General features: G+C 43.6%; 1 protein-coding gene across 1 annotated transcript in view; it reads right to left on the minus strand.

The window, feature by feature from the left end:
* The window catches only part of LOC139408287 (fibrillin 2a), a 231,743-nt gene extending 218,686 nt beyond the window's left edge, over window positions 1–13,057 (minus strand). The window contains exons 1-4 of the mRNA XM_071151997.1: window positions 12,752–13,057; window positions 12,194–12,276; window positions 6,641–6,739; window positions 6,241–6,336 (exon numbers count right to left, since the gene is read on the minus strand). Of these exons, the coding sequence (XP_071008098.1) occupies window positions 6,241–6,336; window positions 6,641–6,739; window positions 12,194–12,276; window positions 12,752–12,936 (463 nt within the window). The 5' untranslated portion in view covers window positions 12,937–13,057. The remainder of the gene's footprint in view (window positions 1–6,240; window positions 6,337–6,640; window positions 6,740–12,193; window positions 12,277–12,751) is intronic.
* Between the last annotated feature and the right edge of the window lie 1,317 nt (window positions 13,058–14,374).

The following is a 14,374-nucleotide window of genomic DNA, read 5'->3' on the forward strand; positions in this document are numbered from 1 at the left end:
CCTCTATCTTTCTATCTACCTCTATCCCTCTATCACTCTATACCTCTATCTACCTCTATCCCTCTATCTACCTCTATCCCTCTATACCTCTATCTACCTCTATCCCTCTATACCTCTCTCTACCTCTATTACTCTATCCCTTACCTCTAATTACCTCTATCTTTCTATCTACCTCTATCCCTCTATCACTCTATACCTCTATCTACCTCTATCCCTCTATCTACCTCTATCTACCTCTATCCCTCTATACCTCTATCTACCTCTATCCCTCTATACCTCTCTCTACCTCTATTACTCTATCCCTTACCTCTAATTACCTCTATCTTTCTATCTACCTCTATCCATCTAGCTACCTCTCAATCCCTCTATCCCTCTATCTACCTCTATCCCTCTATCACTCTATACATCTATCTACCTCTATCCCTCTATACCTCTATCTACTTATATCCCTCTATCCCTCTACCTACCTCTATACCTCTATCCCTCTATACCTCTATCTACTTCTATCCCTCTATACCTCTATCTACTTATATCCCTCTATCCCTCTACCTACCTCTATACCTCTATCCCTCTATACCTCTATCTACCTCTATCCCTCTATCTACCTCTATCCCTTACCTCTATTTACCTCTATCTACCTCTATCCCTTACCTATATCTACCTCTATCTACCTCTATCCCTCTATCACTCTATACCTTACCTCTCTTTACCTCTATCCTTCTATCTACCTCTATCTACCTATATCCCCCTACTTACCTCTATCTACCTCTATCCCTCTCTCTACCTCTATCCCTCTATCTACCTCTATCCCTCTATCTACCACTATCCCTCTATCTACCTCTATCCCCCTCTCTACCACTATCCCTCTATCTACCTCTATCCCCCTCTCTACCTCTATCCCTCTATCTACCTCTCTACCTACCTCTCTCTACCTCTATCCCACTATCTACCTCTATCCCTCTATCTACCTCTCTCTACCTCTATCTACCTCTCTCTACCTCTATCCCTCTATCTACCTCTCTACCTCTATCCCTCTATCCCTTTATCCCTCTATCTACCTCTCTCTACCTCTATCACTTTATCTACCTCTATCCCTCTATCTACCTCTATATACCTCTATCTACCGCTATCCCTCTATCTACCTCTATCTACCTCTATCCCTCTATCTACCTTTCTCTACCTCTATCTACCTCTATCCCTCTCTCTACCTCGATCCCTCTATCTACCTCTATCCCTCTATCTACCTCTATCCCTCTATCTACCTCTATCCATCTATCTACCTCTATCCCTCTATCTACCTCTATCTACCTCTATCCCTCTATCTACCTCTATACCTCTATCCCTCTATCTACCTCTATCCCTCTATCTACCTCTATCTACCTCTCTACCTATATCCCTTTATCTACCTCTCTACCTCTATCACTTTATCTACCTCTATCCCTCTATCTACCTCTATCTACCTCTATCTACCGCTATTTCTCTATCTACCTCTATCTACCTCTATCCCTCTATCTACCTCTCTCTACCTCTATCTACCTCTATCCCTCTCTCTACCTCTATCCCTCTATCTACCTCTCTCTACCTCTATCCCACTATCTACCTCTATCCCTCTATCCCTCTATCTACCTCTATCCCTCTATCTACCTCTATCTACCTCTATCCCTCTATCTACCTCTATCCCTCTATCTACCTCTATACCTCTATCCCTCTATCTACCTCTATCCCTCTATCCCTCTATCTACCTCTATTCCTCTATCTACCTCTATCCTTCTATCTACCTCTCTCTACCTCTATCTCCCTCTATCTACCACTATCCCTATATCTACCTCTATCCCTCTATCTACCTCTATCTACCTCTATCTACCGCTATTTCTCTATCTACCTCTATCCCTCTATCTACCTCTCTCTACCTCTATCTACCTCTATCCCTCTCTCTACCTCTATCCCTCTATCTACCTCTCTCTACCTCTATCCCACTATCTACCTCTATCCCTCTATCCCTCTATCTACATCTATCCCTCTATCTACCTCTATCCCTCTATCTACCTCTATCCCTCTATCTACCTCTATACCTCTATCCCTCTATCTACCTCTATCCCTCTATCCCTCTATCTACCTCTATCCCTCTATCTACCTCTATCCTTCTATCTACCTCTCTCTACCTCTATCTCCCTCTATCTACCACTATCCCTATATCTACCTCTATCCCTCTATCTACCTCTCTCTACCTCTATCCCTCTATCTACCTCTATCTACCGCTATCCCTCTATCTACCTCTATCCCTCTATCTATCTACCTCTCTCTACCTCTATCCCTCTATCTACCTCTATCTACCGCTATCCCTCTATCTACCTCTATCAACCTCTATCTACCTCTATCCCTCTATCTACCTCTATCTACCTCTACCCCTCTATCTACCTCTATCTACCTCTATACCTTTATCTACCTATATCCCTCTATCTACCTCTATCCCTCTATCTACCTCTATACCTCTATCCCTCTATCTACCTCTATCCCTCTATCTACCTCTATACCTCTATCCCTCTATCTACCTCTATCCCTCTATCTACCTCTATCTACCTCTATCCCTCTATCTACCTCTATCTACCTCTATCCCTCTATCCCTCTATCTACCTCTATCCCTCTATCCCTCTATCTACCTCTATCTACCTCTATCTCTCTATCCCTCTAAACCTATATCTACCTCTATCCCTCTATCTACCTCTATCCCTCTATCTACCTCTATCCCTACATCCCTCTATCTACCTCCATACCTCTATCCCCCTATCTACCTCTATACCTTACCTCTCTTTACCTCTATCCCTTTATCTACCTCTATCTACCTCTATCCCTCTAAACCTATATCTACCTCTATCCCTCTTGCTACCTCTATCCCTCTATCTACCTCTATGCCACTATCTACCTCTATCCCTTACCTCTATCTATCTCTATCCCTTACCTCTATCTACCTCTATATACCTCTATCCCTTACCTCTATCCCTCTATACCTTACCTCTCTTTACCTCTATCTCCCTATCTACCTCTATCCCTCTATCCCTCTATTTACCTCTATCCCTCTATCTACCTCTATCCCTCTCTCTACCTCTATCCCTCTATCCACCTCTATCTACCTCTATCCCTCTATCTACCTCTATCCCTCTACCTCTATCCCTCTATCTACCTCTCTCTACCTCTATCCCTCTATCCACCTCTATCTACCTCTATCTACCTCTATCCTTCTATCTCTATATCTACCTCTATCCCTCTATCTACCTCTATCCCTCTATCTACCTCTATCCCTCTATATACCTCTATCTACCTCTATCCCTCTATCTACCTCTATCCCTCTATCTACCTCTATCCCTCTATCTACCTCTCTCTACCTCTCTCTACCTCTATCCCTCTATCTGCCTCTATCCCTCTGTCCCTTACCTCTCTCTTTCTACCTACCTCTATCCCTCCATCCCTCTATCCCTTACCTCTCTCTTTCTATCTACCACTACCTCTCTTTCCCTCCTCTCCTCCTACCACTCCATCATGCTGCTACCTATTCTGTGATTTACACATCCACTCGAGCAAGCCCAGAATTCGCTGGATTATAAGCCTTCCGGGTGACGACAGCTGCTTCGGGGTCAAATGTAAGCCATGTTGGCCCTCTAACCCTCTGTTCACCCTGCGAGGGACTGGAGCCCTAATGGCGGCTTAATGCCCTGGTTACGCCCCGGTTACTGGGGGCCCTGCTTCATGGCAGGACAAGAACCTTTCAGGCCCTTTCAGTGTCAATCCACACTGGAGCTGAACTATATATCCTGGAGCTGAACTATATATCCTGGATCTGAACTATATATCCTGGATCTGAACTATATATCCTGGAGCTGAACTATATATCCTGGATCTGAACTATATATCCTGGAGCTGAACTATATATCCTGGATCTGAACTATATATCCTGGATCTGAACTATACATTCAGGAGCCTGGAGCTGAACTATATATCCTGGATCTGAACTATACATTCAGGAGCTGAACTATATATCCTGGATCTGAACTATATATCCTGGAGCTGAACTATATATCCTGGATCTGAACTATATATCCTGGATCTGAACTATATATCCTGGAGCTGAACTATATATCCTGAATCTAAACTATATATCCTGGATCTGAACTATATATCCTGGATCTGAACTATATATCCTGGATCTGAACTATATATCCTGAATCTGAACTATATATCCTGGATCTGAACTATACATTCAGGAGCCTGGAGCTGAACTATATATCCTGAATCTGAACTATATATCCTGGATCTGAACTATATATCCTGGATCTGAACTATATATCCTGGATCTGAACTATATATCCTGGAGCTGAACTATATATCCTGGATCTGAACTATATATCCTGGAGCTGAACTATATATCCTGGATCTGAACTATATATCCTGGATCTGAACTATATATCCTGAATCTGAACTATATATCCTGGATCTGAACTATATATCCTGGATCTGAACTATACATTCAGGAGCCTGGAGCTGAACTATATATCCTGGATCTGAACTATATATCCTGGATCTGAACTATATATCCTGGATCTGAACTATATATCCTGGATCTGAACTATATATCCTGGATCTGAACTATACATTCAGGAGCCTGGAGCTGAACTATATATCCTGAATCTGAACTATATATCCTGGATCTGAACTATATATCCTGGATCTGAACTATATATCCTGGATCTGAACTATATATCCTGAATCTAAACTATATATCCTGGATCTGAACTATATATCCTGGATCTGAACTATATATCCTGGAGCTGAACTATATATCCTGGAGCTGAACTATATATCCTGGATCTGAACTATATATCCTGGATCTGAACTATATATCCTGGATCTGAACTATATATCCTGGAGCTGAACTATATATCCTGGATCTGAACTATATATCCTGGATCTGAACTATATATCCTGGATCTGAACTATATATCCTGGATCTGAACTATATATCCTGAATCTGAACTATATATCCTGGATCTGAACTATATATCCTGGATCTGAACTATATATCCTGGATCTGAACTATATATCCTGGATCTGAACTATATATCCTGGATCTGAACTATATATCCTGAATCTGAACTATATATCCTGGATCTGAACTATATATCCTGGAGCTGAACTATATATCCTGGATCTGAACTATATATCCTGGATCTGAACTATATATCCTGGATCTGAACTATATATCCTGGATCTGAACTATATATCCTGGATCTGAACTATATATGAAGGCATTGGCCCATGGCTTGTCGAGGATTAAACTCACGTGTACTAACCATATACCGTGGTTTTTTAGGAGGTTTTGAGGATCTGGAGGGACATGTTAATGTGAAGTCCTTAAGAAATGTATTATCCTCCATAACCATACCATTGTTTGATAGTAAAAGTATATATGTAAAAATACATCTCCTAATTTATGTATGCCAACTGTTTTTGCTGTAGTTTATCACACAGGCTACAGTCTATACAGTGATGAACTTGGAGGAAGCCCTTAGATATCCCATGGAGTTTATACAGGGCCTATAAGTTAATGTTAAAAAATGTAGGTGAGCCTCCCGAGTGGCGCAGCGATCTAAGGCATTGCATCGCAGTGCTTGAGGGGTCCCTACAGACCCGGGTCTGATCCCAGACTGTGTCACAATCGGCCGTGATCGGGAGTCCCATAGGGCGGCGCGCAATTAGCCCAGCGACGTCCGGGTTAGGGGAGGGGTTTGGCCAGGTCGGCTTTACTTGGCTCATCGCGCTCTAGCGACTCCTTGTGGCGGGCCGGGCGCCTGCAGGCTGACTCCGGTTGTCAGTTGAACGGTGTTTCCTCTCTCTCACTAATTGGTGCAGCTGGATTCAGAGGCGCGGTGTGGCGGGTCATGTTTCGAAGGACACATGACTCGACCTTCGCCTGTTCCGAGCCCGTTTGGGACTTGAAGCGATGAGACAAAATCGAAATTGTGGGGGGGGGGGGGGGGGGGTAAAATACAGAGGGAAAAAAAAAAATATATATATATATATATATATATATATATATATATATATATATATATCATACATTAGTGAATTAATGCAAGTAGCCTAAACGCCAACGAACACTTGCAATGCTAATTTAGCACAATTGTTGCTTACTGTATATACTACTCTGTGTAAACGGGCTGCATTTACATCATAGTGTATACTCACGTTGTCCACAGTAGGAGCCTGAGAAACCCTTCTGACACTGACAGTGGTCCTCGGCACAGAGGCCACCGTTCATACACCTGATGTTACACTGCTGGGCTAGAGGAGCAACAGGACAGGACCACGGCATATTGGTCAACATCCCATTCACAACTTTCGTGTGAAGTGAGCGAGCAGAGGAGGGTTGTACGAAATAAACAGGATGTTTAAAATAGGTGTTTATTTGCTCTCTTTTTGTTTGGGTGAAATTCAAATGTCCAAAATACTAGTAAAACCATTGTCGGACAGTATATTCTAGGTGAAATAAACTAAACATATACAAAACACTCTCGTAAAGTACTTGTGGTTTTTTATTGGAGAGGAAGCATAAAGAAGGCGACATGTAGCATGGGGGAACACTTACTGGACTTTGTGCCACAGGTTGGTGCAATTTGGCCACTGGGACATGTGCACATGTTGGGCCGTGAGCAAAATCCATCGCCACAGCTGTTCCTGCAAATGGCTGTGGGGATGAGGACACACAAGAGTGTAGAGTAAATGAACGTTGTCCGTCAGACCCTATTTGAGAACTACTACAGTACATGGGCCAGACTAAGAGCTTGTCCTAGCCTTCGTTAAATACAGTACAAACTGAGTTTTTTTAAAGAATCACATAGACCTGACAAGCAGTGCAGTACAATGAGAAAACAGGAATGTGGAAGTTACAACCCATACAAAACCCAATGTATTAGTTACGCAAAATCGTGTCAGGGGCTCGTTAACATATTTCCTAGCATTACAGTTATTAGAACAATTATTGGAATTGTGCCAGGTTAGGTGGTCTCTAGTAACATTGCTGTGCCAGGTTAGGTTTAGGTGGTCTATAGTAACATTGCTGTGCCAGTTTAGGTTTAGGTGGTCTATAGTAACATTGCTGTGCCAGGTTAGGTGGTCTCTAGTAACATTGCTGTGCCAGGTTAGGTTTAGGTGGTCTATAGTAACATTGCTGTGCCAGGTTAGGTTTAGGTAGTCTATAGTAACATTGCTGTGCCAGGTTAGGTTTAGGTAGTCTATAGTAACATTGCTGTGCCAGGTTAGGTTTAGGTAGTCTATAGTAACATTGCTGTGCCAGGTTAGGTTTAGGTGGTCTATAGTAACATTGCTGTGCCAGGTTAGGTTAGTCTATAGTAACATTGCTGTGCCAGGTTAGTCTCTAGTAACATTGCTGTGCCAGGTTAGGTGGTCTCTAGTAACATTGCTGTGCCAGGTTAGGTTTAGGTGCTGTGCCTCTATAGTAACATTGCTGTGCCAGGTTAGGTTTAGGTGCTGTGCCTATAGTAACATTGCTGTGCCAGGTTAGGTTTAGGTAGTCTATAGTAACATTGCTGTGCCAGGTTAGGTTTAGGTAGTCTATAGTAACATTGCTGTGCCAGTTTAGGTTTAGGTAGTCTATAGTAACATTTCTGTGCCAGTTTAGGTTTAGGTGGTCTCTAGTAACATTGCTGTGACAGGTTAGGTTTAGGTAGTCTATAGTAACATTGCTGTGCCAGGTTAGGTTTAGGTTTAGGTGCTGTGCCAGTTTAGGTTTAGGTAGTCTATAGTAACATTGCTGTGCCAGTTTAGATTTAGGTAGTCTATAGTAACATTGCTGTGCCAGTTTAGGTTTAGGTAGTCTATAGTAACATTGTTGTGCCAGTTTAGGTAGTCTATAGTAACATTGCTGTGCCAGTTTAGATTTAGGTAGTCTATAGTAACATTGCTGTGCCAGTTTAGGTTTAGGTGGTCTATAGTAACATTGCTGTGCCAGTTTAGGTTTAGGTGGTCTATAGTAACATTGCTGTGCCAGGTTAGGTTTAGGTAGTCTATAGTAACATTGCTGTGCCAGTTTAGATGTAGGTAGTCTATAGTAACATTGCTGTGCTAGTTTAGGTTTAGGTGGTCTATAGTAACATTGCTGTGCCAGTTTAGTTTTAGGTGGTCTATAGTAACATTGCTGTGCCAGGTTAGGTTTAGGTAGTCTATAGTAACATTGCTGTGCCAGTTTAGATTTAGGTAGTCTATAGTAACATTGTTGTGCTAGTTTAGGTTTAGGTGGTAACTCAAACTGTAATATACAATAGTAATTGTAAAGAATCCTCTGAGGGTCACAAGAAAGTAATTTGTGTGTCTGATTTTGAGATTCCTGTTTTACCCTGATAGCATTGAATAATAACACCTATGCTATCTATGTGTGCCCAAGAAATTATAGTAGAATATGCACTGAGTGTACAAAACATTAAGAACACCTGCTCTTTCCATGACATAGACTGACCAGGTGAATCCAGGTGAAAGCTATGATCCCTTATTGATGTCACTTACTAAATCCACTTCAATCAGTGTTGATGAAGGGGAAGAGACAGGTTAAATAAGGATTGTTCAATTTTTTTTACAATTGAGACATGGATTGTGTCTGTGTGCCATTCAGAGGGTGAATGGGCAAGACAGAAGATTTAAGTGCCTTTGAACAGGGTATGGTAGTATGTGCCAGGTGCAATAGTTTGTGTCAAGAACGGCAACACTGCTTGGTTTTTCAAGCTCAACAGTTTCCCAGGTGTATCTAAACTCAGCAAAAAAAGAAACGTCCTCTCACTGTCAACTACGTTTATTTTCAGCAAACTTAACATGTGTAAATATTTGTATGAATATAACAAGATTCAACAACTGAGCCATAAACTGAACAAGTTCCACAGACATGGGACTAACAGAAATAGAATAATGTGTCCCTGAACAAAGGGGGGGTCAAAAGTAACAGTCAGTATCTGATGTGGCCACCAGCTGCATTAAGTACTGCAGTGCATCTGCTCCTCATGGACTGCACCAGATTTGCCAGTTCTTGCTGTGAGATGTTACCCCACTCTTCCACCAAGGCACCTGCAAGTCCCCAGACATTTCTGGGGGGAATGGCCCTAGCCCTCACCCTCTGATCCAACAGGTCCCAGACGTGCTCAATGGGATTGAGATTCGGGCTCTTCGCTGGCCATGACAGAACACTGACATTCCTGTCTTGCAGGAAATCACGCACAGAACGAGCAGTATGGCTGGTGGCATTGTCATGCTGGAGGGGCATGTCAGGATGAGCCTGCAGGAAAGGTACCACATGAGGGAGGAGGATGTCTTCCCTGTAACGCACAGCGTTGAGATTGCCTGCAATGTCAACAAGCTCAGTCCGATGATGCTGTGACACACCGCCCCAAACCATGACGGACCCTCCACCTCCAAATCGATCTCGCTCCAGAGTACAGGTCTCGGTGTAACTCTCATTCCTTCGACAATAAACGCGAATCCGACCATCACCCCTGGTGAGACAAAACCGCGACTCGTCAGTGAAGAGCACTTTTTGCCAGTCCTGTCTGGTCCAGCGACGGTGGGTTTGTACCCATAGGCAAGGTTGTTGTCGGTGATGTCTGGTGAGGACCTGCCTTACAACAGGCCTACAAGCCCTCAGTCCAGTCTCTCTCAGCCTATTGCGGATAGTCTGAGCACTGATGGAGGGATTGTACGTTCCTAGTGTAACTTGGGCAGTTGTTGTTGCCATCCTGTACCTGTCCCGCAGGTGTGATGTTCGGATGTACCGATCCTGTGCAGATGTTGTTACACGTGGTCTGCCACTGCGAGGACGATCAGCAGTCCGCCCGGTCTCCCTGTAGCACTGTCTTAGGCGTCTCACAGTACGGACAATGCAATTTATTGCCCTGGCCACATCTGCAGTCCTCATGCCTCCTTGCAGGATGCCTAAGGCACATTCACGCAGATGAGCAGGGACCCTGGGCATCTTTCTTTTGGTGTTTTAAAGAGTCGGTAGAAAGGCCTCTTTAGTGTCCTAAGTTTTCAACTGTGACCTTAATTGCTTACTGTCTGTAACCTGTTAGTTTAAACCCTTTACAATGAAGTCTGTGAAGTTATTTGGATTTTTAACAACCGTTCCACAGGTGCAGGTGTGGAACGCTTTTGACACCTTGTAGAGTCCATACCCCAACGAATTGAGGCTGATGGCAAAGGGGGGGTGCAACTCAATATTAGGAAGGTGTTCCTAATGTTGGTATACTCAGTGTATTTGGCAGAGGAGACACGCAACTGGCATGCAGCATAATTGAAGCTGACATCTAACATTGATATGTCAATAATGGGAGAGCCTGAACTTCCCTCTGGCCCCTCTCCAGAGTCAACAGCCCTTCAGGAGTCAGGAGGTCCACTCTACTGACTCCAACATGACCCCTGGACACCACAGGAGAACTCTGGGTATGATCCCCTCTATGACCCCGTGGACACTACAGGAGAACTCTGGGCATGACCCCATGGACACTACAGCAGAACTCTGGGTATGACCCCGTGGACACTACAGGAGAACTCTGGGTATGACCCCCTGGACACTACAGGATAACTCTGGGCATGACCCCCTGGACACCACATGAGAACTCTAGGCATGACCGCCTGGACACTACAGGAGAACACTGGGCATGACCCCCTGGACACTACAGGAGAACTCTGGGCATGACCCCGTGGACACCACAGGAGAACTCTGGGTATGACCCCCTGGACACCACAGGAGAACTCTGGGCATGACCCCCTGGAAACCACAGGATAACTCTGGGTATGACCCCCTGGACACTACAGGAGAACTCTGGGTATGACCCCCTGGACACTACAGGAGAACTCTGGGCATGACCCCCTGGACACCACAGGAGAACTCTGGGTATGACCCCCTGGACACTACAGGATAACTCTGTGTATGACCCCCTGGACACTACAGGAGAACTCTGGGTATGACCCCCTGGACACCACAGGAGAACTCTGGGTATGACCCCCTGGACACCACAGGATAACTCTGGGCATGACCCCCTGGAAACCACAGGAGAGTTCTGGGCATGACCCCCTGGACACTACAGGAGAGTTCTGGGCATGTCTAACACCTTGCTCTTGCTGTTGTGACCGACCAAGTTACCAGGCCAAGCTGAGCCCCCAGGAGGAGCTGGAGGAAGTCTCAGGGTAGGGGGGCCAAGCCGGGTCCCCAAGAGGAGCTGGAGGATGTCCCAGGGAAGGATGGCCAAGCTGAGCCCCCAGGAGGAGCTGGAGGAAGTCTCAGGGTAGGGGGGCCAAGCCGGGTCCCCAAGAGGAGCTGGAGGAAGTCCCAGGGAAGGGGGGCCAAGCCGGGTCCCCAAGAGGAGCTGGAGGAAGTCCCAGGGAAGGGGGGCCAAGCCGGGTCCCCAAGAGGAGCTGGAGGGAGTCTCAGGGAAGGGGGGCCAAGCCGGGTCCCCAAGAGGAGCTGGAGGGAGTCTCAGGGAAGGGATATGCTAATAAGGTGCACAAACAATCTATGCTGCTAATTAAATAATGCATTTTTTTGTATTGTCAACAAACGTTACTTTGAGGTGAGCAGGTTCGGTGTAGAGGTATCATATTTTCTTTCAACTTCACATTATTCTTTCCCCCCGAGCGTTGTGGTTAGATGAGGAGTTTCCTGGTTGTTGTTAGAGATGTTTCGGCTCTCATTCCATGTTACTTATTAGTACAGTGAAAATAATTTATTATCCAACAATTATTTGGTATCTTTACAGGTGCAAAGCATGGTTTTAGGGCATAATGACACACCAATAATGCAAGGATTGGTATTTAAAGAAACATGTAACATCGGGAACATATATTGCATGGGAGAAGTCTTGTTTCCATAGAGAGCTTTTCCTAAACTGTAGAATCAATATTCTGAAATATTTCAATGCATTAGCTCTTTGGCTTTTGCTATGTATTTGTAAATGATTGTGTAAGACACATGCAATAACCCAGAAGCACTACATCACAGTTATATGAGACATGTAAATTAGCACATCCTATTGGTCAATGGTCAACTGAGCCCTATGCAAAAAAAATATATATATATTTCCTAGAGACCAACTCAACACAGAGATACTTTATTGTCGTCAACATCTGCTGCGCTACTTACGCACGATACACTGGTTGCCCCCGGGCAAGGTTTTCCAGCCTGGACAACAGTAGGAGTGGAAACGTGATCCACACACATTGGGCCTATGGGGAAGGAGTTAGAAACAACAACAATTTTGCTGTAAATAATCATACTTGGTTTAACAACTGCGGAAATGAATAATGGTTAGTTTAGGAATCTATTTCACACAAGCTTTTTAATTTGAAATGCATGAGGTGATGGTGGTCACAGAGCGACAAAAGTCGATGTCAAGAGATACCTACATTTTATTAATTGATTTCTTCAGTTATTCCCCACTCATATTGCATATTTATCTCAAATGAAAAGACGAATACTTAACATTAAATTCTACTCATGTTTGTGTAACATTGGTATTTTGACAATGACATTTGAAAGTGGTATGTTTTTTTCTGGTGGGTAGGATTTCTACCTTCAGTTCATGACATCAACAATCTATGCTGCTAATGTTGTATTGTCAACTAACGTTACTTTGAGGTGAGCAGGTTCGGTGTAGAGGTAGAGGTATTTTCTTTCAACTTCACATTCTGTTATTCTTACCCTCGTAGGGACTCCTGTTTTCCTCTTCTCCTCACTCGATTTGAGGCAGCCGTCTGATCTCCATCCACCTTGAGAAGCGTTTTCCCCCCGAGCGTCGGAGGGTCTTGTCCTGTTACTTTTACCACGAGAAAACCCGTCAACGCCACCAGTCCAACCAAGCACGAAAACATCCTCTTGGTCCACATCCTAAACAAACTTTTTGTCTAATTTTCCAATGTGTTGTTATTTCATCCGATGGAATGAATCTCAAGAATGGCTACACAGAGCGCATTTTCCACTATCACCTATACCTACAAATACATGAAGTTCAAATAAAACCTAACAGAAAAAAATAAAGTTTAGAACGAAAAATGTCGTGTTGCCTCTTGAGTTTCAAAGACGGTCCTGTAATGTCACCGCGGGAACGACACAGAGGAGGTCTGACTGGGAAGCAGACACAGATTTCAACTGAGGTGTATTGAGATACACCGCTGTCTCCACAGCCAAGAGACAGACCCTCTTGTGTTTTCAGCGGTCCGGTGAGAATACACTTCACGTGCCTAACGACATGTTTTTCTTCCGTTGACAGCTACAAGCTGTTGCATTCAACATACACAAGTTGACAGAGCATGTGGAGAAAAGACACCATTACAAATAAAGTTATTGATATGCAGAAATGAGTGTTTTAATATGAAAACAATATCTAAAAAAAAGACAAGAGAAAACATTTTCACTGATTTGTTTCTGGCCTGTTATTCGTTGGCTACTGAAGACAATCTGGCTACTAAGGACAATCTCTAATTAACGTTACTATCCAAGTAGCTTGAACATTTGTTTTATTTACAGCATGAATAATAATGCTTTGACATTACAATTTAGCCCACAGTTTATAAATAATGAGTTGTAAATGCAATTGGTTTAAATGAAGTTACTTATTTACAACGTAAACATACAGTATTCTCAGTTATATGCATTTAAACATAATGTTATTGGACAAATAGATAGTCTTGCGCTACACAGTCTTTTTAATGAGCAGCTCTTCTGTAGTGTCATCTGTAATTTCCTCATCTGTCATGCAGGTTGTTTGGTCCCCCCCGGCATCTGAAATTAAAGTACCGCTATATCTCGGTATTTCCTGTGTGGCAATCCGGAAGACATGTTAATTAATGACTCCGCTATTTGTTTGGACATGTTTAATGTTTTATTTTACATCCTCTCTGGCTATATTTAACACAAACGAGTGATATGGTTGTCAGTATGGCGACTCAGTGTCAGTGTACGGAAGTGACGTTCAGTAATCTGTTTTCAAATACTACACAGGTCGAAAATAGGGTATTTTAGAGCCCCCTAGTGGTGGCGGTGCACAGTTACATATAGAAAAGTATATTACTTGAGAAATAAATACTTTGCATATAATCTCGTCCCCAGCCTGGCGATTTGAATATAATCTCGTCCCCAACCTGGCGATTTGAATATAATCTCGTCCCCAACCTGGCGATTTGAATATAATCTCATCCCCAACCTGGCGATTTGAATATAATCTCGTCCCCAACCTGGCGATTTGAATATAATCTCGTCCCCAACCTGGCGATTTGAATATAATCTCGTCCCCAACCTGGCGATTTGAATATAATCTCGTCCCCA

This window comes from Oncorhynchus clarkii, chromosome 5 (genome assembly GCF_045791955.1).
Source record: "Oncorhynchus clarkii lewisi isolate Uvic-CL-2024 chromosome 5, UVic_Ocla_1.0, whole genome shotgun sequence".
NCBI lineage: Eukaryota > Metazoa > Chordata > Actinopteri > Salmoniformes > Salmonidae > Oncorhynchus > Oncorhynchus clarkii.